Source organism: Catharus ustulatus, chromosome 5 (assembly GCF_009819885.2).
Source record: "Catharus ustulatus isolate bCatUst1 chromosome 5, bCatUst1.pri.v2, whole genome shotgun sequence".
NCBI classification, from domain to species: Eukaryota; Metazoa; Chordata; class Aves; order Passeriformes; family Turdidae; genus Catharus; species Catharus ustulatus.
In genome coordinates this window covers 24672941-24700741 of record NC_046225.1, presented here as the reverse complement: position 1 = coordinate 24700741, position 27801 = coordinate 24672941, and the positions used below count along the sequence as shown (strand labels likewise).

At 44.2% G+C, this 27801-nt stretch overlaps 1 protein-coding gene across 6 annotated transcripts in view; it reads left to right on the top strand.

Moving 5' to 3' along the window:
* LEF1 (lymphoid enhancer binding factor 1) overlaps positions 1 to 27801 on the top strand; it is a 69486-nt gene that overhangs the window by 27004 nt on the left and 14681 nt on the right. For 4 of the 6 annotated variants that reach the window (XM_033061440.2, XM_033061439.2, XM_033061442.2 and 1 more), the window contains 6 exons: positions 14457 to 14589; positions 18547 to 18637; positions 20852 to 20935; positions 22789 to 22911; positions 23597 to 23759; positions 25955 to 26062. In XM_033061440.2, the coding sequence (XP_032917331.1) occupies positions 14457 to 14589; positions 18547 to 18637; positions 20852 to 20935; positions 22789 to 22911; positions 23597 to 23759; positions 25955 to 26062 (702 nt within the window). The remainder of the gene's footprint in view (positions 1 to 14456; positions 14590 to 18546; positions 18638 to 20851; positions 20936 to 22788; positions 22912 to 23596; positions 23760 to 25954; positions 26063 to 27801) is intronic. The other 2 variants (XM_033061444.2, XM_033061445.2) reach the window with 1 other exon arrangement.

Here is a 27801-nt window from a genome sequence, read left to right as displayed (position 1 = left end):
ATGCTGGTAAAAGCTGTGCTCTGTCTCTGTGCTACACCGAGGGGCTGCTCTCCTCTGGTTCTCAGCTCCTAGTTCTGTGCAATTGATAAAAACAGTGAGTGCCAAAATCCCGGGCAGATGAGAAATCGTCTACAGTATCTTCCAGTGAGAGGATACTGTTTTCTGATTTGGTAGACTGGCATTCAATTACTCAACTTTGAGCTGGTTGTTCCCCCACAAGCAGCTTGTGCATGGACAGAGAGGTTGGGAGGGCAACTGGAAGGAAGAGGTGTTTGAGATGAGCAAATCCTGTCTGTCTCTGCTTCCTCACATGAGGTGCCATATTTTTGCATCTGTGCTAGTTCAATGGCATGAGAGGAGTGCATGCCTTGAGTAGGGGTGACAAGGATTCACCCCATAGCTCATGGTCCTGCCTCTGGCTGGCTGGAGGCTGTCTGTCCTTAGCCTGGTTGGTTGGCATAGGGTATTTGCCATCTTTGTCTTCAGACATGGGTGCTGATGACGCCTGGAAAGGCTGACCTGGAACAGAGATTAGGCAGAGCAAAAGGAATAAAGTAGGTATTTATTGAAAGGGTACACCTTGGGCAGTGCAAGAGCCTGGCCGGGGCTGCACCTGAGTCGAATCCAATCCAAAATCAAAGACTTGGTCATGAGTCTTTACACCTCTACAAGCCCTGGCCCATCTACACACTGGGGTCAGTTGTCCAACCACAGCCCCAGGCTGTGAAGTCTCAGCCCCCTGGCTTGCCCCCTTCCTTTCGATGTTGTTTATACTTTTTGGATAATGGGTGTCCTGGATTCTCTAGCTGGGAAGGGATTGTTCAACCACCCTGTGAAGAGAACCTACCAACACCCAATATAAAGCTTCAGAGTCATGTACCAAGCATTAGAGAATCTGAAAAATATGAAAGCTAGAACCCAAGGCATCACTGAAACTCTGAGAAAGGCATGGGGAACTCCGCCTGTTTCGTGATGTGAATTCTGTTCACTGGTGGAATTCTGTTAACTGCCTGAAATTTGGAGTAATTTTCAGTTTCAGAGGTTAAGGTATCCTTGTTCTAAGTGTAGGATAGAAGTAAGAGGGACCACAGACCATGATTTCGCTCCATCAGAAAGGATACTTTCTGCCATAAAGAGGAAAATGAATTAATTTTTTTAGAACAGAACACTTGATTCCTTGATTAAAAGACTGAAATGAATGTCCCTTAATCTGTCTCCCAGCCTGTTTCTTGAAAAAAGGGGCAGTAAAAATTTGCCTTATCTGTAAATAAACGTGGCAAACTGTGTGGTTGGCTGTGGACATGTAGCCTCTTGAGCAAACTCTAAATGTCTGTGTGCAGCATCTATGGGGCCTGCAGCAGGAGTGCCTGTGTCTCTCTCCCGACTGCCAGATGATCCTCAGATCATCCAGCTGAGAAGTCTGCTCCCTCTGCAGGGGAGAGGTGAGGTTCTTTAAGGTGCTTGCCTCTGAAATTTGGCAATGGGGAAGGAGTCTGCCAGTTCTGGTAGGAGCAGGGGAAAACAAAAACAGAATAAAAAATTATCTCCAGTATGTGGTTGCCAGCCTTGCCCACGTTGCTGGCTGGGGGTGGCAGCTGGAGAGGCTACTGGGTGGGAATGTCACTGGCAGAGTTTGCCCAGCCCCAGTGCCAGGCCAGGCTGGACACTGCAGCAGTTTCAGGGTTTGCTGCCCCACAGCAGCCGATGTGGGATGGGTAGGTCTCATGTAGAACCTATGTGTGTCCACACCAACAAAGAAAAGGATTAAAGCTGCATTGGGACATCTCTGGCACTCTTGATTATTTACCCTGTCAGCAGTGGAGGGCAGTGAGGGGCTGAGTGCTTCCCCACACTCTCCTGGCATGAGCTGTTTTTTTTCCTGATAAATTGTCTAGTGGTGTTTTGCAGACTCTAACACACTGTGTTTCTCCCAAGCACAGCCTTTATTGCAATGGAAAGTAGTAAGGAGGGATGTAGTTATGATAAGAAATAACTTATAGAAATAGTCCATCTCAGCCTTGCCATGCTTTGAGGGGGGAGTTAATTGCACAGGGGAAGACTAATTGAATGAAAAATCAAACTGTTGGTAATAACTGGGTGATGGTAAACTTTGGAAGTGCCTCTTCAATGCAGTTGAGCATAACTCTCATATAATGTTGTTTGAGTTCAGTAGGACTGAAATATAATTGCAGGGTGACCCGTTGCTAGTAGTGGGGCTCTATGTGCAGCTCTAAGCCCATCTGGAAGGGTAATTTACTGGAGGCTTGGGCAATCTGGCATTTAGGCTGTTTTTTACGATGTTTAGACTTCTACTCATGTTATAAAGCACAGCCCAGGGCTTTTATGAGGACATAGGTGCCTGCTGCACAAAACTTAGGTTGTGGGCCGGGTGTGGTTTTTTGTTTTTAAGAGTGATTTTTAAATTTTAAAGGGCAGCTCTTGATTTAAAAAAAACCAAAAAAAACAAAAAGAGAAAATCAAGTCTATCAGCAGGCAGAAATATCCTGTGCAGGACTTAAAAGGCATCACGTGTCTTGTGCATACCAACAACCTTTTTTTAAGCCCTGTGGCCAAGTGGGTGAAGGAGCTTAGTGGAAACAGACCAGATTGACTGGGGTGGAAAGAGGGAGTAGGTGAGCCCCATGTTTCTTCCTGCCTTCACCCATCTCATGGGCTGCTACCCCAGCCACCGGAGCATCTTCAAGTCAGTGCCCAGGACAGCCATGTACCTGTGTGTTTAAGGCCTGAAAGCTGAAGGAAATGCCTGGTTTTGGGGAGCCTGAGGGTGCTCTGCAGTTAAATGAGCCAAGCAGGGCCAGGAGGCCCAGGAAGCTTCCCAGTGGTGAGTACAGAGTGATGGAGCAAAGGCAGGGATGGGTGGTGAACAAGGCTAGTGAATAGTTGGAGGAGAGCCAATGCCACCAATACAGGGAAAGATGCATTTTCTTAGACTCATAGAGTATCCTCAATTGGAAGGCAACCACAAGGATCATCAAAACCCAAGTCCTGGTCGTGCACAGGACACCTCAAGAGACACACCACATGCCCAAGTTGTGTCCAAACGCTTCTTGAACTCTTGTCAGGCTGGTGCTGTGACCACTTCTGGGGAGCCTGTTCCTGTGCCCAACCACCCTCTGGGTGAAAAACCTTTTCCTGTTATCCAACCTAAACCTCTCCTGACATAGCTTCACTTCGGGTCTGGAGGACTCCCGGTTGCAAGTGTGTGTTTCAGTAAGGATAGGCAGCTCTTAGAGGATGATCTCACTCCAAAGCTGTTGTAGGAGCATCCCTCCAGGGCTCCTTTGTTGGTTTCCCTCTGTGTCTGGAGGCAGGGCTTGCTGTGAGGTTGCCATCCGTATCTGCTTTTTGGGGAGCGGGAAAAAAAAAACTTCCTAAACTGCCCTGGGAGAGACAGCATGCAGGCACAAAAGTCGGGTGCTCTACCTTATCTGGATATCCTTTTTCCACTTCTCCTGCAAACAGGCAGCTTGCACAGGTCCATTGTAGTTGCAGTCCTCCCACTGAGTCATCTCCCACTGTCAGCCCATGGTGACAATGGGAGGTGTCAATCTGTTTTTTTATGTTTTCTAAGATGCCATTTGGCAAACAAGACTAAAAATAATGAGCATTTAGATTTTGTGTCAGTAGTTCAGCATCCAGCTGTGTTATATGGTAGGGTTTATTGCTCTTCTTTTTTTCAAGAGTCCAAATGAAACACTTGGCATCAATGGTTTGGGCCAAAAAAAGTGTTTCCAGCTCTGCTTCTTTGAGCCCATGCCTTGTTCAGGTCATTTGTTGCTCGTCCTTAGCTGTGTGCTGTGATTTCTGTATTTTTAGCTACATTAAAATGTAATTTTAGGGCATGTTTTTGTGTCTCATTGATGTGACAAACTCTCCTGGGAATGATCTATAAAATTAAGTTAGTAGCTTTTCAGTTCTTCTGTTTGTACTGAAATCATCTTGCACAATGTTGTAGAGAAATAATTCCTGTTGTGACCTTCTACTGATGGTTGAAATAACCTGTCTAAGAGACATCCTGTTTCTGGAGGGCCTTATTGCTTTAATTCCTGTTAAAATTGGTTTTGTCTTTTGGAACAGTGCTGCTGAAATTAGGTACTTGAAAATGCTTTTTACCTCCATATAAACGTTGCAGTTTGCATTTTCAATTCCAGTGAAGCTTTAGCAGACTGCTACTTTTGGCCTAATCATTTGTACATTTTTAAGGATTTTTTTTATTTTTTTTTTTTTTTTTTTAGTTTGAAAATGAATATTTTATTTTAAGCCTTTGGACCATCTTGCCCACATCCAATGATGGATGTCTAATGAGATGACTTTTTGCCTCCACTAAATGGTTATATTGTTTGCACTGATGTATGCTAAGACTTGATGCATTAAATCTTTGGTCATTAGCCGATGCCATTAGCAGAAAAGTCCAAATCACTTAGAGCTGGGACTTAAGACTTTTCATTAAAACCTGAATTTGCATGTTATTGGATAAATCTGTTAATACGGTTTAGCCAGGCTCAAGGAAGTTACTTGAAAACTTTTTACAGCGCATACGCAGGGTCAATGATGCCTGAGAGCCTCGAATTTGGAGCAAATGCCCCCTCTGAGGGCATATGCTGAGCAGCCCCTGCATCCATCCCACCCGGCCCTGCCTGCCCCCGCCTCCCCTAATTCCGTGCATGCAGCCCCAGCTATCAGCACTGCACTTCGTGTTGCACTCAAGTCTGTTCACTGCTGCCAGGAAACCCCCCTGAAGGAGCTAAAATCCCAGCAGCAGGGTCTCCTCACCACTCCATGGCAAATCAGGGCAGCCCTTCCTGCCCCTTTGAAGCCAGGAGGTGTTTTGGCACTGGTTTCCCTGCAGGAGTCTTCAAGCAGCATCAGTGTGGTGGGGAACAGGGCTTGCCAGGAGCAAAGGCCAGCTGAGAGGAGTCATTGATGTCATCAAATTCGTCACTCCTCCATCATCACGTCTGTTCCTATATTTTTCCTTTTTGTCCCCTGTTTTCTAGAGGGCAGATGAGGCAACAGCACTTCCAAAAACATCAGTCATGTTGGGTAGCTTGACTAGCCCAGCATGATCTCTGCTTTGCTTCTTCTTTTGCTTTAAGAAGATGCTGCTCAGTCAACCTCTGAGTTGCAGACTTAGCCATGGTACAGAGGTTTTGAACTTGTAAGGGTGTGCCAGGTGCTCAGACAGGTGTTAAGCCGTTGTCCTTACCTTCTGTACGACAGAGCTAAGATGTTTTCCCAATACATGTCATAGTCTTGCATTTTCTTAATCGAGAACATTCAGTGCAGCTTGAAAACTGCAGCTCAGAGAGAAGTTGACCCATTTCTCAGTTTTCTGGGTCTCTGATAGTCTTTGTTATGCCATACAGTGTTGGATAGGCTGTAACATAGACTTAATATAAATACATTCAAGAGAGGTCCTATTTCAAGGACTTTTGATCCACTGTGTGTGCAGTGCCAAAAGGCATCTTCCTGTCACCAGGGTGCAGGATGGATTTTTTTCTTGGTTCCCTCCAGGTGCCTGGGTCTGTATCCTGTGGGACTTGATGAGGCCAATGAGGAAAAGTCATTCCATCCTGTGACGCACGTTGTCTGCCAGAACAGAAATGCTGGGCTTCAGAAGTTGGTGTCAGACGACCTGCCTTCACACAACACTTGTGTGCTTATGTGATAGATGGAGTTTTATTTGCCTGAGACATTTCCAGGGTTTGAATATTGGACTGAAGCGCATCCCTCTGCCTGTAAGAGAAGCACATGAGCTTGTGGCTCTGAGTACACCAGGAAAATGCCAAAGTTGTTGTGAGCAGGGATGCTGATAACCTCGAGGCAAGCAAAACAAGCTTGGGCCTTTGTCTTAACTCAGCAGACAGCTCTGGCGACAGAAACCAGAGCAGCTTTGTCCCCAGGGAAGAGCTGAAGATGGCACAAGATGTGACAGCAAGAGGGACTCCAGCCCCCTTCTCTTCACTCAGAACCACTGGGGCTCTCTGGTCACATTCCACTGTTGCCCCCTTGCAAGCTGCTGGGCTCTGGGCACTGGCTCCTCTGATGTCCAGTGGGCTTCCTCTAGTGGCTTAGGACAATTGTCTTTATTGTCCAAGCGAGCAATAAGCCAGAACTCTGTATCTCAGGGGCTCAAGCTTGGTCTTGTTAAAACATTGCTGGGCCTCTGTTTTCTTTAGCCAATAATGAACAGAAAGTGTCCCGGGCAGGTCAGGAAACAATGGGGGAAAACACCTTTCCAGCTGAAGGGATTGCTTGTATGTGACAAGGATGCACTAGGCAAAAGAAGGGATGCTGTGCAGGATAAAGGTCCATGGGCTATGTCACCATCCAGAGCATTTGTAGTGGCAGCAGTCCCATTTATCAGGTTTTTGGGGGTGCTAAGAGACTCCTGGGGTTGAGTGTGTGATTTGATGATGCAGGTTCCTGCTTGTTGGATGTGAGGCTCGTCTTCACATCAGGAAAAAGATGAACTGTTCAGGATGGCCAGAGTTAAAGTAACTTCTTTCAGAAATCAGAGCTTAAAACAAGCATTGGCTGCCAAATTGTGGAGTGTTTGCTAGCAGCTGATATCTAAGAGAACCCATTGCTGAGTTTAGAGAGTGAAATAAGATATTGCAAAATACTGTAAGGGAAAGTCTTTTCTGTGAGCATGTGGCTTTTCTGCTAATTAAATGCCCTATCAGTGATATTTCCAGAACCAATGGGCTATGTAAATCTAGGTGTAATCTCTAGATGTGAACTCACAGTGCAGAAATTGAAGTGGGCTTCTCCTCCCCCGATCAGTGCCTTACAGGACCTGCCTGTCTCCCCTCATGGTTCACCAGCACTCCAGGTCTCCTGACAGCCTTCCCGAGCAGGCAAGAACAAACAAATTAAGAAGTCATGGGAGAGAAGAAAATGGAGATAGCAGGGGATTTCTAATCAAGCTATTTTAATACTGGGTGTGCTTTTTTAATAACTTACTTAATGGCAGTGCTTAATGAACACTTGAAATAAAGCATGCTTCTGTCAGATATTCAACACCCGTGTTTTTAAAGCTGTCTTGAGGGAACTCAAATGCTTATTACAACTTTTCAGCAAAAAAAAAAATCACAATTGTGCTATATTAATTTCCAAGATTGAAGGGAAGGGAGGGGTGAAAAAGTTGGAAAAAGACAAGAATGTAGACTAGCCAATAGTGGTGGTTTCTCAGTAACGTTGCAATTTACCTGAATTTAGTGACTGATTGTAACCCATCTAGATATTTATTTATTCTAGGCTGTGTCAAATCACATTTGCTCTTTCCTTTACAATGCAGCCCTGGCTGTTGCACTGAATTTTTTATTGCACACCAACCCTTCATGCTTCAGGCAGAGCAGTTTTCTCCAATTCCTCTTTCCTAACCCTGTATTCTGCCTGCACTTTTACCTGTGACACCCCCTTTGCTTCGGGTGCTGATCTTTGTGCCTGTGGACTGTGGCATGGTCCTGTTAGCACTGAAGCTGCCTGTCCTGTGCACTGCAGGCACAGCCACTTGCTGCTGAGTTTCCCAAAAAGGAAAGTGGTGTGAGCAACTGGAAAAAGGTCACAAACTTTTCATGCTCCCAAATAACCATGGGAAGCTGTAGCAAGCATCCTGGGTGCCTCCCTTACCTGCTGCTGATCTAGTGGCAGCTTCTTCTCTCTGACTTCTGAGGGCTCCTGGCACGCTCTGACTCTGGTTTCACGATATCCTTTGGAGATGGAGAAACTTTCAGTAACTGACTTAGAGTAACTTTCTTCTGCCCTTTCCTGACTCCCAGCACTAAGTGCAAATTATTTCTGTGGTGAAGAGTTGAATGCAGTACATGAGGAAAAGTGGGACCAGGAGGAATTTTTTTTGACCTTGTGAAGCCATCAGTTTGCCCCCTGAAATGTGCGGGTTTGATTTTAGTCTTGTTCTGAGTAGGCGTTAGCAGTTGTGAAGCTGTGAAGTTTCACATCAGCATCGATGCAGCATTTCACTTCATCTCCTTAAAATGGCGAGTCCCTGGGGTGTCCCCCCTGCTGTTGGTAAGCATGAAAGGTCAGTGAGATAAATGGCCTCCTGCTGCCCAGTTGTGAAGCAGGGTTAAAAGACTGCACCTTTTTTATTTGTCTTTCTTAAATCACAGTATTCCTAAGCCCCTGTTTCCTGTGAGCAATGTGTTCCTGTGGACATGCTTTCCTATCCCTGTTCCTTTTAGCTTCAGGTGAGGCTAAAATAATGCTGCAAGACACCCCTACCGTACCCACTCTGGCATTTTCCCAAGTGCACTGTCCAAGGATTGGAGAAGGTTTTGAAAATTAGGCATAAAATTATCTCTGCTGTCAAGAGCCTAGAAAGAAGCTGCCTTAGGACATAAAACTCTTTCCTCTAAAAAATGGTTTGGGAACCAGGGAGTAACCTGAGCTCTCTATATATTGACCTTGCTGCATTTTTGCATAGTTGTCTGTGAAGAGGGATTGTACAATAACTCCCAGGGAGATGGCAAATTGTGGTGGCTATTACAACTGGTGTTGATGAGCTTGTTTCCTCTACTGGTAACTAGTTTTGACCAAAACACTTTACTGTTGCCTCCTCCTTTTCCACCACTGGTACTCCTTTTCTGAAGCCTGTCTATGGTGAACTCAGACACGGGCCTGGTTTTGACATTGCTCCAAAATAACATTCTTCTTGATCTTGCATTTTTATTGCAACAGCTGGTTAGCAAAGGCATAAATACAGGTTAGTTTAGCCATTAAAATGCTGTTGGTATTTTGAGAGGACAACTGAAACTGCTGTCTTCTGGGTTTGCTAAAATGTTCAGCCTAAGGATGATTTCAGGGCTCCAGAAATGAGAATAGGCTAAAAAAGGGATGAATTTTTTTGTCTCTTCAGATCAAGGTAGCCTCAAATTCTCCCACAATAACAGGACCATTTAAACCTTTTATTTCGAGGTACTGCTATAGCAGTAGTGGAAAGGTTGGAGATGTTTTGCTGGCGGGGTTTTTTTTGAGGAGCTATCTGTTGTGTTTTGCCCCTAAACTTAACACTTGCTGTCAAAAAGTTGAAACTGTTCCTTCAAATGACCCCCTCTTTCAGGAATGAAAGGGAATGCATGCATTTATTCATCCTTAAGTTGGTTTGTTGGTTTTTTTTTTAGTTGTCTTATTTTAGTCTTAATTGAGAAGACCATCTGCTAGTATCTGTAACCAATGCATAACTTGCTGGCAGGAGAGTAAGAGTGGACAGGCTGGGGCCTTTTTTTTGGTTCTTTAGAAGTGACTTTGTGTTTAAAGAAAAGAGGAAAAACAAAAACCAAGGCAGCACCTTTCTGGATGTTGACGAGGGACGCTCGGGTTTTGTGTGCAGAGGCTTGCTTGCCTCATGGTCCTCTGCAAAGCTCCCTGCCTGCCTGCAACCTCCTTTGTAGATGCATGTCCTTTGAAGGGTCATTAATTTAATATCTTTCTCTGTGCAGCAGCTGGAACAAATGGTGGCCCCAGCTCCAGCAGGAGCTCCCAGCTGCCCGCCTCGCCCAGCGCTGACCTACAGGCATTTTTGCCGTGGCTGTCTCAGGCTTTTTAGTTTTTGCACACTTGTTGCATATAAGATACTTTACAGGTGTGGGCCTTCACTGAAGCATTAGCTGGCTGGTTTGGTTTTTTCTGGGCTCTTGCTTTTCTTCAGAAGCATTTCAAAAATGAGGGATAACTTACTGGATTCAGACTGAATTTGTGCCACAGCATTTCATCATGAGCTCCCAGAGTTTGATCTGAACTGTCTCACAGTGTGCTCCTTGGATGGGAGGGCAGGCACATGTCTGAAATGGTGAGTGGCTCTGTGAGTGCAGGTGTGGCATTGCCAGTGCAGGGCACTCCCAGGGGTCACCCAACCATGTGGCAGCAGCTGTGCCAGTGCCACAGCCAGGGGATTTCTCATTGTTCCTTGCCCTGGCCAAAATGCCTGAGTAAGTTCAAGCTTTACCACTTGCAGACTGTAATTGCTGTTTGCCAGAGAAGTGTTTTCTCTTGTACTGACCTGTTCCTGAGTTACTTTAACACAGCAATAGCTTTAAACAGGTGCCCAGTGCCTGGCAAAGCTCCTGCTGGGATAATGCTGACTGCTGGGTCAGGGCCCTCTTCCCTGCAAACTCTTACCTTTGCTCACCAACATTGTACTGGGGATTTTGGGGTTTTATTTCAGGTCAGTCATAAAACTGAATAGCAGCTTCATCTGAGCCCTGACTGACCAAATAATTTGGCTCCTGCTGTTTCCAGTACACATAAGCTTTCCCAGTCCTGTTGGTGTCCTTCAGGGGACTGTCCCCTGCCTGCACTGCCTCAGTTCTGCCTGAGAGCACATGCTTGGGAGAAATAAAAGATGCCAACTGGGAAGGCCAAGCTGATGAGAAAAAGTGCCTGAGGGAGAGCCGCACAGAGGCCAGTTCCCAAAGGATGCTGGCGTGGTCTGTGCTGCAAGACTATGCTCTGGGACTGGAGCCCTGGTGGCCATGTGGTCTCTGAGAAGGAGACCACAAAGGCTGAGTCACTCAGGAGTGTTGCTTGGAGCTGAGTGCTGTGGGGCACAGCTATGTGTCCCCAGGCCAGCAGGAATAGGCTATCCCTTTGCCATTAGCCTTTAGTTTGTAACAGGTAACGCATGTGTGATAAGGTGTCCTAAAATGAAACAGGAAGTCTTCAGGTTGTAAACAACAGGTCCTCATTTTTAGCAATTTACTTTTTCCAAATTGCATATCTTGAGCTGTGCTGTATGTCCCATTTCCTTTAATTTCCAGGTCATGTGAAGAACCTTAGGCACAGGGAATGGAACTTCACTGGCATGGTGTGGTAATAAATACATCATTTATGCTGCATCAGAGCTGTGCTAGGGACAGTTTCAACAAATGTTCAGCTTCTCCAGATTGTCTTGGAAATGAGAATGGAAATGGAAATTTTATCCTCATTCACTTTATTGTGGTTTTAGAAGCTGCTTGGGTATCTACTTGCACCAAAATACAATGTTTTGGGGGGTGGATGAAATACAATTTCTGTACTGAAATACTGAAGAACCTCACATAAGACAGTGTGTAATTATGTAATTGTCTCATTGAAGGCGTGTGGACTGATCGGTTTTGGAGATTTTCAGGCTGTGCTGAGGAAAAAAGGCACTCTGTGCACCATGCCTGTGTTAGATATAAATGTCACCAGTGTGCCAGGGAGAGCTGGCTGTGGGCTTGGTCAGCAGGTGCTCAGCAAGCCATGGGAAGTGGTTCTGCCTGCATGGAGGTCATATTGACCAGGATCAGGCCTCTTGTTAGTCTCTCAAGTGTTTCTGCAGCTGTATGCATTGTATTTGGAGGATTTGTGGGGACAAATGTAATAGGGATGCCATGTTTGTGGGAGGAGGAAGCCAGTGGGTAGACTGGGAAGCAGTAGACGCAGTCTCAACAGCACAGATTTGTACCTCAGTGTGAGGTAGGATTTGGCCATGGTTCACAGCCCTGGAAAGCAGCAGTGCCCACTGTGAGCAGTAGATGGTGGAAGAGGTTTTGGCAACATCCCCAGTCCAGATGTCCTCAGGGCAAAGGGTGCAGGGCAGTGTCCATGGGACACCTGGGGCCAATCTCTCACTGCAGCTGGGGGTGAGAGGGTTGAGAGGGTGGCAAGAGAGGCATCCAGGTGTCTGCATATGAGGTCTTGATCTCCTGCCCTGAACCCTCTCTGTGAGGAAGGCCCAGGTAACCCGTCTGGGTTTCCTTGTAGGGCAGGTGCCATGGCAGAACCACGGCAAGTCCATAGGGCTTTTGGAAAATGCGTAATCAGGCCTTTCTCCTCCTGGTTTCATCGTGCATGTATCACCGTGTGTGTCCTACTGTCGATCACTGGGGCCATCTCAGTGGGAACAGAGGGAACAGGGAGGCTCAGCCTGTGCCCAGCGAACCCCCGTCTGTTGTCACGCTGGGGTGACCAGCAGCATTTAGCTGCCAGAGATCCCTGGGTCTTCCCAAAGCAGTGTGGGGCAGGCAGGCTGGGAAGCTTTGCATTATTGCTATCTTTTATTGTTACTTTTTTTCTCCCAATTTCTGGCTCTGCAGACCCCCAAATGCTCTTAATGGAGATGTGGCCTGTTTATATGCTAATTTTAAGCCCGCTGACAAGCGATTTGCTTTTCTCCTGACTTCTCATGCTTCCTTTGCCCATTGAAAGCCACTGCCATGGGCTTAGGGGATAAGGTGCCGAGAATTAGAAAATAAAATCTGCAGGATGCTGGAGAGCAAAGGGGTACAGGGATTGGCATACTCCAAGTATAAATGGGTGATTTCTGAAAGCAAGGAGCCCTGATACCAGGGGCGTGCATGACAATTACATCCAGTACAATACAAAATGTTAATTACTAAATTTTGAGAAATTAATGCTGATTAGCAGCTGTGTGTGTGTGACCTAAATACATCTATTGCTTATCTTTATTCATAATACACAGTTTATTGTTGATAAAGTAATAGCTGAACAGTGGGCTGGCCCACGAGTCTCATAGCTAAAGACTGAGGCCCGATTTGTAAATCGTCTGAAATTTGTTGGCATCTGTTTTTTGTGGAATTTATACGCATGGGGAAGATGAATAGCAGCCTGAGCTATCTCCTTTATGACTCAACTCATAGATATTATTGAGAATTCATATTGCTTTTATTATTTGGTCATAAAAATGGACCTAATGCTTGTTGGCTTTAAAACACCTACCAGCACTGCTTTCTCTCTCCATCTTGCAAAATATAAGACAAGGCCGAAGCTTAAATTAAAATCCTCAGGTTCTTATCTCTTTCCCACAGGAAAGCAAATCTGTGTTGAAAACCGTAAAATTAAGAGGAGAGCAAGGATAGCATAATTTAGCAAAAATTCATGGCACCAGATTCTGAGCTATATGACTGGAGGGATAGGTCAGACATTAAGAAGATACTGCCTGCTAATGCAAGTTCCTTAAGGTGGTGCTCTGGAAACAAGGAAAGTAGAAAATGCTGCACTGGTTCCCGTTTGCTCCCTTTCTTCTACTTCTGCCAGCCTTAACAATAAATTGAGTTGTCCATTTAATAACCCATCTGATTCCAGAAGTCCAGAAAAATCATGGACTTGTGCATGGAACTATGTCCTAACATCTCCTTTGTGCCAGGATTTCAATAGTGAACTCAATGAAAATTAATTTAATTGGCCTCTTAATTTTTTTTTTCTTAATTCCATATATTTGACAAGCTGTCCTTGCTGTCAGTGTGTCTGTCTGAAAGATAGCTTTATTTTGGGGGGGGGGGGGGGGGGGGGATTGTTAAAAACCCATTTTTTCCATAAATATTTGTGCTAAGGGGAAGGGTAGAGTGGCAAGGCACAAATGAGGCGTGCCTGTTACATGCTGGCATCATCACTATGGCTTGTCCCACCATGGAAAGAGCAACTTGAGTTTCAAGCAGTGTTAATAATGCAGGATTTCATTGGGATTGAGGAGTTCTATTGTCTTGCAACCTTCATCTTAAGGGGTAATTTTGGACAGCATCCTCCTGTCATGCTGCCTCCTGCTCTGCTGTGCCTCTGTACTGTGGGAAGCACTGGTGGGAGGTGTGACTCTTGCCCTGCAGGGACCCATTTCAGGACCCTTGTGGGCATTTGTAGCACTTCGAATTCTTGATAGAGTCAGAGGCCTCCCAGCTCTGTCCCCGTGCTCTCAGCAGGTCTCCCCTCTAAGTGACCCTCTTGAGAGGCCATTGCCAACTGCTTCTGTATGAAATCAGCCTTCTGAGGGTGTCCCTTTAGTTACCCGGTAGACAGGCCCAGAGTTTTCAACCAGAGTAAAACTGCAAGGAATAAACTTGCTGTTCCTCTGGTGATGGCAGGGATTTGTCCCAGCTGTGCTGTGCCATGGCCATTCAGGAAAAGCAGTGGGGGGAGGAAGAAAGAAGTTGAATCTTGTGTTCCTTTTAAGGCTGGAGATATGGCAAACCTGTACTTTAAGCCTTCTTTTTTTAAATGCTGTTCCCGTAACCAAAGGGTTTCTGCAGCGCTGCTGCTGACTCTGCTGTCCTTGGGTCGCAGCCCTTGGTCACAGTGCCTGCCTGCCCAGCCCGGTGCCCCTCCTGCCCTGCAGCTCTCGATCTGCCATTTCCGCAACCCTGTCTCAATGTCTCCCAAATGCCTTTCTTCCTGCTCCCGGCCCCCACCCATTTCCCTGCATTTCCTCAATATCTGTATCCCTCTTAGGGTGCCAGTGGTTTGAGGATGCCGATTCTGGCAGCAAACCTGGGTTCCATCCACTAGCCCCAATGTCATGTCTGTCCATCTGTTTCCCCCACTTCAGTAATGCAAATATTTAAAAATAGCATTTTGGAAATGTTGGGTATTTTTGGGTTTTTTTCAAAGCAGAAGCCTCACCTCACTAACACAATTTAATTTTTGCTCTTTTCTTGCAGTCCAACAAGGTGCCCGTGGTACAGCCTTCTCATGCGGTTCACCCCCTCACCCCTCTTATCACCTACAGCGATGAGCACTTTTCCCCGGGGTCACACCCGTCTCATGTCCCCTCTGAGGTCAGCTCCAAACAAGGTGAGCCCATCCTTTCCCAGCACAGTGGGAATGCAGAGTGGTCCTGGTGCCCTCTGTGCTGCTGACAGAGCCAATGTTACCAATTTGTAATATTTTAGAAGGAGGCTTCCAGGTGCATATACCACTTTCAGAGATGGTAATTCTGCCGTGATGCTGATACTTAACTTGGCTGCTTGAATTTTTATGCTGTTTCTAATGTGATAATTTGGGCTTGCTTTTCTCATCAAAGTCTTTCAAAATCTCAGTAAATAGCAGCCAGTCTTCACCTTCTCCTGTGGTGCCCAGGACTTGCAGCATGCAAATACATAAAGGGCAACCATCCCTCACCTTCCCAAAAACAAGGGACAAGTGCTTCAGTAGTGGTGTTATTGAAACTTTTTCTTTCACTTTATGTCCTTGTGTTCTGGCTGTCCACATTCTTCTATATGTCAGTTGGCATAATCAAAGCATTGCCCATAAAAAGTAGTTTTGAGCCTGTGCAAGTAAAAGCTTTACAAATCTGACATTTTTTAACCTTCTTGTGCTGGGAAAGTAGAAAGCTTTCTTTTTTTTTCTTCTGCAGAAAGCATCTTTTTAGATGTCCGAGTCATGCATGTCAGTTTTCTCTGCACCTCCAGGACCCCTTAAGGCAAACACAAAAGCCTGCTTGATCCTCATCTGGGAATGTCAGAACAGCCTTGCTCAGGGTCAGTCTGCAGTCAGGGAAGAGCGGAGGTGTCAAGGTGTCAAGCCCAGCCTGTGCCAAGGGCTTCTGCCCTGTACCCAGGAGAACATAAGGGATTCCAGGAAGGGTGTGCTTGCTTGCAGTGGGTTGAAAGAGCTGGGGAGGGATGTGATGGATGCTGGGGAGGTGCAAGGGGAGGACTGACCTTGGCCATCGCAGGTCTGAGCCAGGGTTTGGGTTAGCACCTGAGCAGAAGAAGCCTGCATGGAAGAACTGATGATAAGGAGGGAAGGAGAGATCAGAGGCTTTACCAAGGCATTCACTGTAATCTGGGTATCTCTGCATGGGCAGAAATCTGTCAGCGCCATGACTGGTCCTGGAGGGTGCCTCTCCCTGCCTCTCTCTGTGCTTGCATGTCCCACCACATGCTGTGACACTCAGTTGACAAAATCCTGAAGATCTGCTTTACCTGGGTACATCCATATGCACAGTCGTCCCATTTATCTGAAGAGGTTTTTAGTCATCATTGTTCAGGGAGAGAGACTTTTTTGTTCTGTCTTTCTCTGAATGCCTAGGTTTCATTTTGGCGATGCTACATAGATAATAACACGGGCTACATCCAGAAAGTGCTATGGTCTGGTGGCTCTGTGTGGTTTTTGCTGTTTGTTGGTTAGATTTTGTTTTTTTCTAGGGAGGGGCAATACAGAAAACACTCTGCCTGGAAAGCCTGGCCTGTAAATACATGTATAATATTTTTTTCAGACTTGGAAGAAGCAAATGGAGACCTCCTATCCTCACTTGTCTTCCTCCTTTGCATCAGTGCCTAGGAGAATGATATTCACACTCATTCCTTGAAATCCCAGGGGTGCCATGCGTTAAGAGAACAGGATTTCCACCTCTTGCTGAAACTGGCTGTGGCAGTGGGGGCACAACCCACTGCTGCAGTTTGTGAGCTCAAGAGGTTTTTGCTTACTGCGTGCTGAATTTGCCCTTTTGTGCCCCATTTTTTCCCTTTACCCCAGTTTATTTTTGTATTCCTGTACAGCAGACCCCAACTGAACAACATCTGGTTTGTTGGTTTTCTGTTTCTGCTGCATATTCTCTCTTCTGCTTCTTCTCTACCCTCTCTCCTGTTCAGCATCCCACCAGTCCCCATCCCTGAGTGCAGGCCTGCTGAGGGGCTCTGCCAGGAGCTCATTGCCCTCTGGTGTTCCTGAATAGGGCCTTGATCCCTTTGCTCAGTGTCTGGCAAAGATGGGGATGGATGATGTGGATAATGCAGGCTGGAGACTGCTGGTTTTGTCTGGGATGGTCTCCTTGATGTGTGTGGTCTTTCCGTCCATACTCCGTGTTTCGGCGCCACTGGAGTGTGGGAGCAGCCACAGTGAAGTAGCCTGTGCAGTTGCTGCAAAGAGAGGATTTTTTTTTTTTCCTCAGGTCCTCTGCCAAATGCCTCCAACCATTGTTTCTGTCCTTGCCTCCCACTGTGGGTCTGGAACAAGGCACTGCCCTGGCGCCCTAGCCCTGATGCCAGGGTGCCCTCCTCCCACCAAAATCCTCCAAGGGGGTCTGCAGCAGCTTGCCCTCAGCACTGCCTCTTGCACCCAAGGCACTTTGGGATGGACACACAGCACCACTTTCCCAAAGGCAGTCACTTCTTTATTTTATTCTTTTAATTTTAATTTTTTTTTTCTTAAACCTCTCAAGAGAACTTTCTTTGGAGGGCACTGGCCAAATGGCAGCTCTGTGCTGGTAGCCTTCCATAAAGGGCCAGGAGTTTTGGATTAGCAATAACAACTGTGCATTAAGTTAAGAGAGAGCAGTATTGTCTCTGTGGGTCAGAACTGCAGATTCTAGGGAAGGAGTGGCCCAGCTCCTTGTGCAGAGCTTGGTCTGGCTGGGGCAAGGTCTTGTCATCACTTCCAGGAGCATCAGTCATCATCAGAGATGTGAGAGATGAGATGCTGGGCTTCTTTTACACCTTGTTTGGTTTTCTTTTTTTTTAACTACTCGGAAAGAGTGTTCCCTCTCATGTAGAAGCCCTGGGACATGTAAAGTGTTTCCTTCTTTGTCAGCTACCAGCTGTTTTACACCTCTGAAAAGACAACTGGCCAGAAATTCGATCCTCATTTATGTTGTGGTTCCAAGTCTGAAAATTCAGGTTTCCTGAGACAATGACACCACTGGTATTATTTTCCATGCTTTCCTGTACATGGTCCTGACAAATATTCTTCAAATCTTGTAATTAAATTCAGAAAATTTAAATACAAACTGGGCAGGGGAATAAATCAGTAAAATCAGTCTATAAACTGAGTCTCAAGGTAGCACATGCTCAGTCTTGGTCCTTTGGAGTGTCACTACATAAATATTTAATACCCTTTTAAAGCAGCTGATTTAACATGTGAAGTAGACTTAACAGTTCCTTCTGCTTTACCCCTCTTCCCCAAACACATTTAAATAAACCAATGTCTTTGTGGCCTCTGCAACTGTAATTCTGTGCCTCCTGGGAGCACAAGGTTTAGGTGAAGAATGGAGACCACAGACCCTTTTGGGATGAGGATTAGCTTTAATCTTGAGGTGATTCTTGCAGTGGTAGGACTCTGTGTTCTGGGGAATGTGAGCTGATGGGTTGTTCCTGATGGGACTCTTATTTTTCCATGAAATACAACCATTACAAAACAGATTGACCTTGGAGCCCACAGGAGTCAACTTGATGAAGAGCTTAGTTGGAACTGGAGTGACAATTGGAAGCCAAATGAATCATATCAAGTGTGACCATTACAGGCCTGAAAATGATTCTTAATTAACCACTGATCCTCTGTGGTAGCAAGTTTCCAAAATCTGTGAATCCATAAGGGAACCCGTGAAAATATAAAAGTAGCAATTTACCTAATCTAATAGCTCTTCCGTGCTGCCTCTTTGACAATGCTGCGTTTCCCTTTGTTTCACGATGTGTTAGAAGAGGTCCTCAGGATCCTGTTAGGTTTGGTGAGACCATTGAGAGGACAGTAGCACCTAATGCACTTCACAGGAGATCTAAACTTGCACAGGTCCTTACCCATACATTTATTTCCTCCTTCCACATTGTTTTTTCCGGTATCTCCTTTCAAATTGCAGTATCATGCAGTATTTTTAAAGGTGGCCTGTGGAGCCTTTTGCTTTTAACACTAACCAAGAAGGTGGTTATTCCTTATCCACAGCACTAGTTCCATTGCTGTATTAGCTGGGAACTGTAGGTCATATAAGAAGTGTTTTGAGGGGAAACTCACTCATTCTTCTGTGCTTTTTAACAGGCATGTCCAGGCATCCTCCAGCTCCTGATCTCCCTACCTTCTATCCCTTGTCTCCAGGGGGTGTTGGACAAATAACACCACCTCTTGGCTGGTAAGATTTTTTAGCTTCTTTTCAGACAGGTGCATGTTCACACCATTTGCTGTTGTTGAATCAATCACAACATTTACAAAATAATAATAAGGTCATTCCAGTAAGAAATTGCTACTTTATTTTAGTTGGGAAGATGAAAAAATGTTGATCTTTGAAATTAAATGAATCTGTTTTTTGAACACATACAGAAATTGAAGTGTGTAGATTTCACTTTGAAGTCTATATGTTTCTTATCGTGTAGATTTGTGGCTCTTAGCTTTTGGAAAGATAGCAGAAAACAGTTCTCAAGTAATTAAATGTAAATTTTAATAAACAAAATTGGAATTGCTGAATAGAGGGGAGGTAAAAAAGAACTTTGAAGTGTGTGTGCAGGGGGAAATTGTGAAACTGCCCCAAATGGAGAGCAAACTTTTGTAGTTGGCTGCTTTTTACAGTTTCTGTATGGAGAGAAGTCTCTGCCACTGGGAGATCTTGCTGCTCTTGCTAATACTAGCACTTTCATGATCTCTTGCTGCCACTCAGGGTGTCATTTTCCTTTTGGAGGAAATGTGGTATTTTCGGAGTAAAAGGTTTGGTAGGGTGCTTCATGTCTGCTTGGGGTAGATATGTACTTATCTTCAGTTCTCTTGGAGCAGGGAATAAGGCAACTCGGCCACAATTCCAGTGCTTTGGAATCTGTATTGTGACTAGTCTGTGCTCACGCAATGAGGGATGTAGATTTTTTTGGTTTTTAATGTCTCCATGGTGGGGGAAGCATGATCCAGACAGCAGGCAGAGAAAGTAGAGAGCAGAAGAGGATGAAATGCTGTATTGCTGGCATATCTTTCAGGAAAGGTCACATGCCTTTTGGGAACAAATAATTAGTAGATATCAAACTAAAATACGGAAGTATCTGACTATATCTTTTAAATCTTTTTTACCCCCCTCTTCCCCATTTTGCTGCTTAGCTGACTCCTCATTTCTACTGCCACCATGCAGTTGCTAGCATGCGTTTTCTAGATGCAGTCAATCATTTCTTCTGAATGGTTTCTCAGAGCAGAAACTGGGGAAAGGGAAGAGAGAAAAGAGAAAGAAGAGGAGGACAAGATCCAGCCTTAAAAGACTCAGGGATGTATTCAGCAGCACTCACCACCAGCAGGACATACTCAGCTGTCCCTTATATTATGGCTCCCTGCTGTGAGTCCCTGTTGGGACTTTATTAATTTTTTTTTCCATTTTCTCTTCCCTTTGAGCGCTGATCATGTCCAGTAATACGCTCCAAGACTGAAATCTGTGTCCTGAACCTTACAAAGGCCAGGTTCTGTTTTTTCTCATCTGAGAGTTGATTGACCAGTCAATAAGCAACTGTTTGAGTAGGATTGATGTGTGTGCTGTCCCTCTGGCTGGTAGAGGTGTTTGGGCTGAACTGGTGTTTGCTCACATTACCATCGCGCACTACTTCAGGATGTTCACTGTAGTCATGACTGAACCATCACAGACTGAAAGTGATCAAAATGTACTGATGATGATAAAAATTACAGACCTCAAATGATGGACTGGTGGCAAAATATTCTGTATACGTGGGAATGCAGAGGAGGCAAAAACTTCACACAAGCTTCTCTTACTGGACTGCAAAGTTTGATCTTTAAGTAGTGAGATAGACTTGTGTCACTGTGGGCTTTTATGTGGTTGGTTGGGGGTTTTTTATCAAATAAATTTCTTAGTAAAGCTGTCCACTTATACCTCACTACAGCAAGTAATAATGGAGAGAGTCTTAAGTTTTCAAAGATTTAATAAAACTGTTCAAAAAGCTTTTTAGCTTAATAATTCACCATCTGGTGTTCTCACTCTGATCTACAGTAGAACTATTTGGAATAAGATGCTTTTTTCCTAAGAGCTTGTTTAACGAATCTGACTCCAGTGTTTCTAAAACTAGGTGAGAGAGGGATGGAGATAGAGGAGTGTGTATGTGTGTGTGTGCACCTTTGGGGAGGAAGGCTGGTTGTTTTGCTTTCCTTCCCAGTTGAAACGTAGATTGGGAATCTTTCAATAGTAAGGGAGAAAGTTCAAAGCATTGAAGTATTCATTAGTTTCATTAGGAGAACTCCTGAAAGTGTTCACTCTTACTATTAATTTGTGACTAGTACTGAGTTCCCATCAAGAGCTTGTAACTCTAGAGTAACTACTGAATACCATATCATATGATTGATGGGTTCCTTTCTTCTGTGACCTCAGGCAAGGTCAGCCTGTATATCCCATCTCGAGTGGATTCAGGCAGCCCTACCCATCCTCACTCTCAGTCGACCCTTCCATGTCCAGGTAGGTGTAGGAGGTGAATGACTGACTGGGGAGTAACTGCTGGCATTAGAGGGCAAGTTGCTCTTCCGCTTGCATCTTGGTCTGCCTTTGCTTGCTTTTCAGTCAGCTAAACCCTTATGCATTCATTTTTATTTAACTTTTGTGTGTATATGCAGTTTGCCTGGATCCCACACTGGTCTCATTCAGCATTTTCTTGTCAGTCTCTGAAGTGTTGCAATGAGGAGCACCCAGTGAATTGTCAACAATTAATTGAGCTGTTTCATCTGAAATGAGTCATTTGTTCATTTCTAGATGCAACACATAGTGTTGTGCATAACATCCTTGGGTTTTGCTCATGTCAGTATGCAACCAGGTGGATTGTCACTCTAGTCTGCATTCCCTAGTTCCAATTTCAAAGCTGTTGGTAATTAATCTTGAATCTCGTAGGTAATGCTCTGTGTGGAAACTTGCTCACAAGTAGGTATTTCATAGCCCAAAGCCACTAATGGCAGGGGATGCCAGCACGGTATTTGTACTGGTGTGTGACTCAGGCACTGTGTCTTTATGTCTAAGTGCAAGTAAGCAATGCTAATTGAGACCTGACCATGACACACTCCAGACCTCCTATGCTCTGCTTTCGCATTCTAAAGACAGCTTCTGCATCTTGTGCTTGGTGTACAAGAGGTTACAATACACTATTCTTGGGGTTTTTTTTCTGTGATCTGCAGGAGAGATGTCCTCTTGCACAGGGATTTAAGGCAGGCCACTTGATAAGTGGTAGGTCCTCTTACCTCTTTGTGTGTGGGCTCCTTTGGATTATCATTGTCCCTTCACTTCTTTACAGGAGAATGATAAGCATGTGCCTGTCAGGGTGTCTGGGAAGAAAACCCATTCTTTCTCCATGATAAAATCACTTGATTTGGTTACAGGGCTTTGTGTTTCCTTTATTTTGGTCACATGAGGAAAAAGGGCAACAAGGGGACTAGGGAATGATGAATGGAGAGGCTGGATACCATTCCTTAGCCATCACTCACTCCTTCAGCAAAATTTTGGAGCATGAGCTTGCTTTTGATTTTAACAATACTTTCCACCAGTTTAAAATACAATGTACAGGTTTTCTGCTGTGCCAGAGTTTGCAATGCTCAGAACCTTCAAGATCTGTCTCAGCTGTCCTTGAGAATGACCTGGGTTTAGTAAGGTAGGATTACTCAGTTAGTGGTATTTTGATTTTGTTTTCCATTTTCCTTCTTGTACAAATGAAAGGAAGCTCTAATTAGGACAAAAATCTCTCCCTGCTCCCATCCTTCATCCAGGATGCAGAATTTTCAAAGTTTATTTTAAACATTTGAGGTAAGAATAGTGGGTTCAGATGAAATGATGTTAAAATCCTTTACCTTAAGTACCTTGAAAAGTAAAGAGAGCCATCAGGGACTTCTTGAAAAGACTCTATTTTCATTTTATTTGTTTCTGCATGGCAGTTTCCTCCTTTGCATTGGCTGGTGGTGGATATTTCAAAGATGTTTATATCTTGGTGTGGAAATACATTTTTTTGGTTAAGAAATGTGTATTTTTATTGCTAGACCGTGCAACAGTACAAACATTAAATACTTCTTGTGTGCTAAAAGTGTTTGCCTGAAAGGTAATAAAACAACTTCTCTACAAACAAAATGTTGATTGATTTGTTTGTTTGTTTTTCTTGAATAATTGGGCTACAATGCACAAATCTTAGCCAAATACTTTTTGTGTGCTCTTTAAGAGTTGTCTTCATTGCAAGCTCCATAGCATTTGCATTCTTGGAGTGTCCTTCTGCTGTCATACGTGTTTGATACCTGTCTTCAGTGGGGTTACAGACCTTGCTATGTTTTCTCTTTTAGGTTTTCACATCACATGATTCCTGGTCCACCAGGCCCTCACACAACTGGAATCCCTCACCCAGCTATTGTAACACCTCAAGTAAAACAAGAACATCTGCACAACGACAGTGAGCTAATGCACGTGTGAGTCTGCCTTTCTGCTCTAGCCTTTAATGAATAAATGCTTGAGAACTAACTCTATCTGAAACAGAGTCAATTATGTTTAAAAAGTGCCTTTCATGACCTCTTTGAATTTTAACTCTTCTTCTATAACCGAAACAGGGACTGTGAGCTACTGTTTGGCGAGAGTAATGAGAAGCCATTTTCTATTACAGTCCAGCAATTATAAGTTGTTGACAACAGCCATCTTGATTCAGTCATAATCATGGACCTGTCCAGCTGGGACTGGTGCTTGAGTGAACTCTTGAGCTTCTGCTGGAAAGTTCTTACCTGCAAAACTCACTAGTAAAAGCAGTCTCATTGCTTAGTACTCAGAGGTGAAAGATCTAGGAAAGAAGGGGATGAGGAGATATTCTCCTGCCTGTGGCAGTTGGGTACCATGGATAGCCTTTCAAAAAGAGAATTGAAACAAGTTTGGAGCAGATTCACAGATTAAGTGTTACTTGCTAGAGGATGTTAACCTGACATCCTTCCTGAGTATTAAACTAAAAAATATGAAAGTGGATGGGACATGACCACTGAAATTCTCATTCTTACTACTTAAGTGCTACTGTAACCGCAAGTTAGTAATTTTCCATTGGATCTTTTTAGGTTGAGGGCAAATTAATGCTTTTTTCTCTTCCCTTTCCCTTTCCCAACCACGTTTTAGGAAGCCTCAGCACGAACAGAGAAAAGAACAAGAGCCAAAAAGACCTCATATTAAGAAACCTCTGAATGCTTTCATGTTGTACATGAAAGAAATGAGAGCAAACGTTGTAGCAGAGTGTACTCTGAAAGAAAGTGCAGCTATCAACCAGATCCTTGGCAGAAGGGTATGTACACAAGGGTTTGTGAGCGCTCATGTGTGCTGCTAATTTGTGTTTCTTTTTAACTGGGTGTGAAGGCTGACTTTCTGCTTGAGGTGATAACTGATGTGCAGCTATCAAATTAGCTATAGAAGAGAAAACATGCAACAAAAATAAAAGCAGTATCTTGATTTTCTTTTTTCAGCTTTAGCAACATCATCAAATTTGTGTCTGTTCCACTCATGTTGTGGTGTCAGCATCTCAGACGTGAAATATCCTCAGTCACACATAGAAAGATCATTCTAATCACATTCTGGGTCCTCCCTTAGGCTGGTGTCCCATCAGGGCAGGAAGGGATCATTCAAAGATGAACACTGGATGCCACTAGAGATGAAACTCGGAAGTGAATATAACATGGTCCAGCTGTAGTCATGCAGGTTGGGAGGGACCCACAGAGGTCATGTAGTCCAACATCTACATAAAGCAGCTCCAGTTACATCAGGTTGGTCAGGAACCTTCCCAGCCAAGTTTTGAATGTCTCTGGAGTCATCAGCCTAGTACTGAGGATCCTAGCACATGTACCAGAGCCTTGCTGAGAGCTGTATGCTTCTGTGGCATTGTGGTTGTGCTTTGTGCTTTCCACGCTCAGAATAAAATCTGTGCAAGCCAGCCTTTGTGTTCTCTGCCAGTGTTATTCTTCCAAGAAAAGGCAGCAGAGGTAAATGCGCATTTTGCAATTGACTCCCAGAAATGAGAAAAGGGGTAACTTTTGTATCAATCTGAATTTGAGCAGGGGATTATTCAAATTCCCAGTGAACACCTCCTTTTGGTCACTGATCAAGGCAGTATTGAGAGGCACTGTAACTCTCTGAAAACCCTGTACTTTTAAGTGGGAAAAGTGCTCCTTTTATATTACAGTCGAAGACTTCCTCCTCCAAACAGAGCAGAAATCTGCTGGTATTTGTTCCAGTTCATGCAGTCTTCTGCTTTCTGTTGTTCTTGTTACCTCCCCTTAAAGGATGTATTGGTACTTGCCTTTTCCATGCTTTCATACAAGTTTCTGGGATCATGTATGGGCCATTTGCTTAAGAGTCGGACTTGATGATCTTGAGAGTCCCTTTCAACTCACAGTATTTGTGATCTGTGAACTACCCTTACAGGTGACAGCAGTCCCAGATGATTGATCTTAGTTGTTTAGTGTAACAGCTTTGTTTTCTTGGCCTGAACAACAGGCAGTGGCTTACTTGTCTCTGTTTTGGTAAGGAATCAGCCTCAGGGCTCCATGCTTTTTCTTCAGCTTGGACTCCTCTTTTCAAGTTACTGTTCTCCATGAAAGTACCTCAAATTCCACTTTTCCTGTGGTGCAAATGAGGCATGAGTTATCCAATGCAATTGCTTGGACATTAATTATTGTCCATTGCTTTGTGTTCAGTCATTCTGGTCACTATTTATCCTGTGCTGTTCCAGAGGAGAAACCACCTCTGGTCTCACCAGGTGACACTTTGCATGCTGCTGGGCCCACTGATGCCACAGCATTGGATTCAATGGGGTGGGTGCTGTTTTTAAGTACATTAAACTAGGAGATTTATTCCTGCTTGGCTACAAAGGTCAACTCATGTAATTTGTAAGACTGTAGTTCTGTGATTTCTTTATCTTTGAAACTTCTGCAGTTGCCATTTCCTTTTTCAATCAGAAAGAAGATATCTTAAAATTCAATACTTAGGGGTTGATTTTGGAACAGGGCTACTGGTGCCCAGAAAGACTTCGGTGTTGACATTGAAAACTTGTGTCGAGTTGCTGCTTGAAACCAAGACAGGAGACTCTTCTGCCAAGGGGAGATTGCTGCCCTTTAAAAGCAGCACAAAGCCCCTCAGTTCTGCCACGAGCTAAAGGCTGTTTTTGTTGCTGTTTTTTTGTTGAGGTTTGCATTTGTTTGTTTGTTGTTGGCTTTTTTAAGTAGTGTTGGGAGAGCATGGTTCTGTGAGCAGATTATTTGGTGAACCCTCTTTCCATAAATAGTTTTTGTCTTACTCAAGGCACTTGGCAGTTGCAGAGATGAGAAATGCCTGAAAGTTGTTAATAAACACAGGTGCTTGTAATTGCTAATGAATTCCATTTTTGCAGTCGGGAAGGACTGAATCAAGTCACTAAAATGCACAAGTCATCGGTTGCCTAGGTATAAGTTAGCTCCTGGTCTAAAGGTGTGTTTATTTTGTTTGCAGTGGCATGCTCTCTCCCGTGAAGAACAAGCAAAATATTATGAACTAGCTCGTAAAGAAAGGCAGCTACATATGCAGCTTTATCCAGGCTGGTCTGCAAGAGACAACTATGTAAGTCACTCACTTGAAGGTTATTTTTAAAAATTTGCTTTCTTTTTGTAGCTTCTAAAATTATTATTGTTTCTTCATTTTCTCTGTATTTTGTGGAATGTTCCAGATGAAGGGATGGTGAACATGCATATAACATAAGCCTTACATTTGTTTTCACTTCAGGCACCCAGAGAACTTGGGATTTTGTTGTTGTTGAGATGCTTCTTATGAAATTCACAGGTTTTGAGGGGGAAGAAAATAACATGGAAAGTTTTATTCCTACAAAAATGGCCAGTACTGTCTGGAACCTCATGCTGTCCTGTACAGTTGTGAATTTTCCATCATTTTCTATTTGATCACTTATAATCCACAAAAAAGGGATGTTTTGCGTTCAAGAGAACTGCAAGTCCAAGGGTCTCAATGCAGACTGAACTTCAGCTGCAAATCTTGTATAAGTAACCTTCCTGGTAGAGCCTGCTGTTATACACAGATATATATACATGTATACATTAAGAAGTTTTCTTACAGTTACTCATGTTTTATAATTAAATACCAAATAACCTGCACTGCATGGTTACACTCTGGTACCTAAAATGAGCTGTCAGTGTAGCCAAATGTGATGATACCAAACTCAGAAGCTGCAATCCTGAGAGACAGATCCTAACCCGAGATCTGAGCTCCTTTCTGTCCCTCCGTTAGATGTGACACCATCTACTGGGATAGGAAATGTACATTCTATATCTGGCTCAATTTCCCTTGTGCATTAGGTGGACAGTAGTTTTTCTCTACTTCAGTGATGTCTTTGGACATTAACGATTGAGGTACCTGATTTCAGTGTTAACAGAAACTGGAGAAACACAGAATCTATGTGATTATCTCTGAAAGAAATGCCCTGGTCCTGCTGACATGCATGCCCAGTTTTGTAAGCACACACAGAACTGAAAGCCCTAGCAGTTTCTTTCTGTCTGTTATATACCGTCTGTTTCTGTCTGTTAATAAACCGTCCTGACACTACACAGGTAGGGTTTATTTCCAGTAGCCAGACTGTGTCAACAGAGCTGTTTTGGAGCATAGCTGGGAACAAACAGGGTCTTAGGGAAAGACTCCCTGGAAACAGGGGGGTTTTGCTTGTCTCAAATTTACTTGCTGGAAAATCATGCCACTTTGGAGTCTTGTCAGCTCGTGCATACTGGACATCAGGCTTCAAGATGTGATGTTTGGTCATGTTGGCTTTGAGAACCCCGTGTTCTGCCCCCGCCTGTGCCACACAGCACAAGCAGCGGACCTGCGGTTTCTTAAATGCCTTGACAGACATTTGGAGTGTGTGAGGTGGCACGTATGAGTTATCTCTTTGATGTGCTTCCAGCCTACATCCTGTGTGGAAGTATAGCTCTGACATACTCCAGTCCTGTATGTTACAATGAGGAACTCTGCTAGCTTCCTCCTGCAGCCCTCCCTCTGCCTCTCCAGGAATGCACACGTTCTGCAGTGGTGCTCAAATGGTGATCATAAGACAGCACAGTTTATCACTGAAACCTTCTCAGATGTATGTCATCTTGGATCTTTCCAAAAAGTGAAATTGTGTTAATTCAGCACAGGTATTGCTCCAGTATTTTGAGGATTGGAGGTGACTTAGGGATGGTTCTTCTGTTTCACAAAACAGTACAAGTACAAAAGACGTACTGTTTGATTTTAGTTCTTCTATTTTGGTTTGCCTGGTTATTGAAGATTTTAGGAATTTAAAGAAAATGTTATACGCT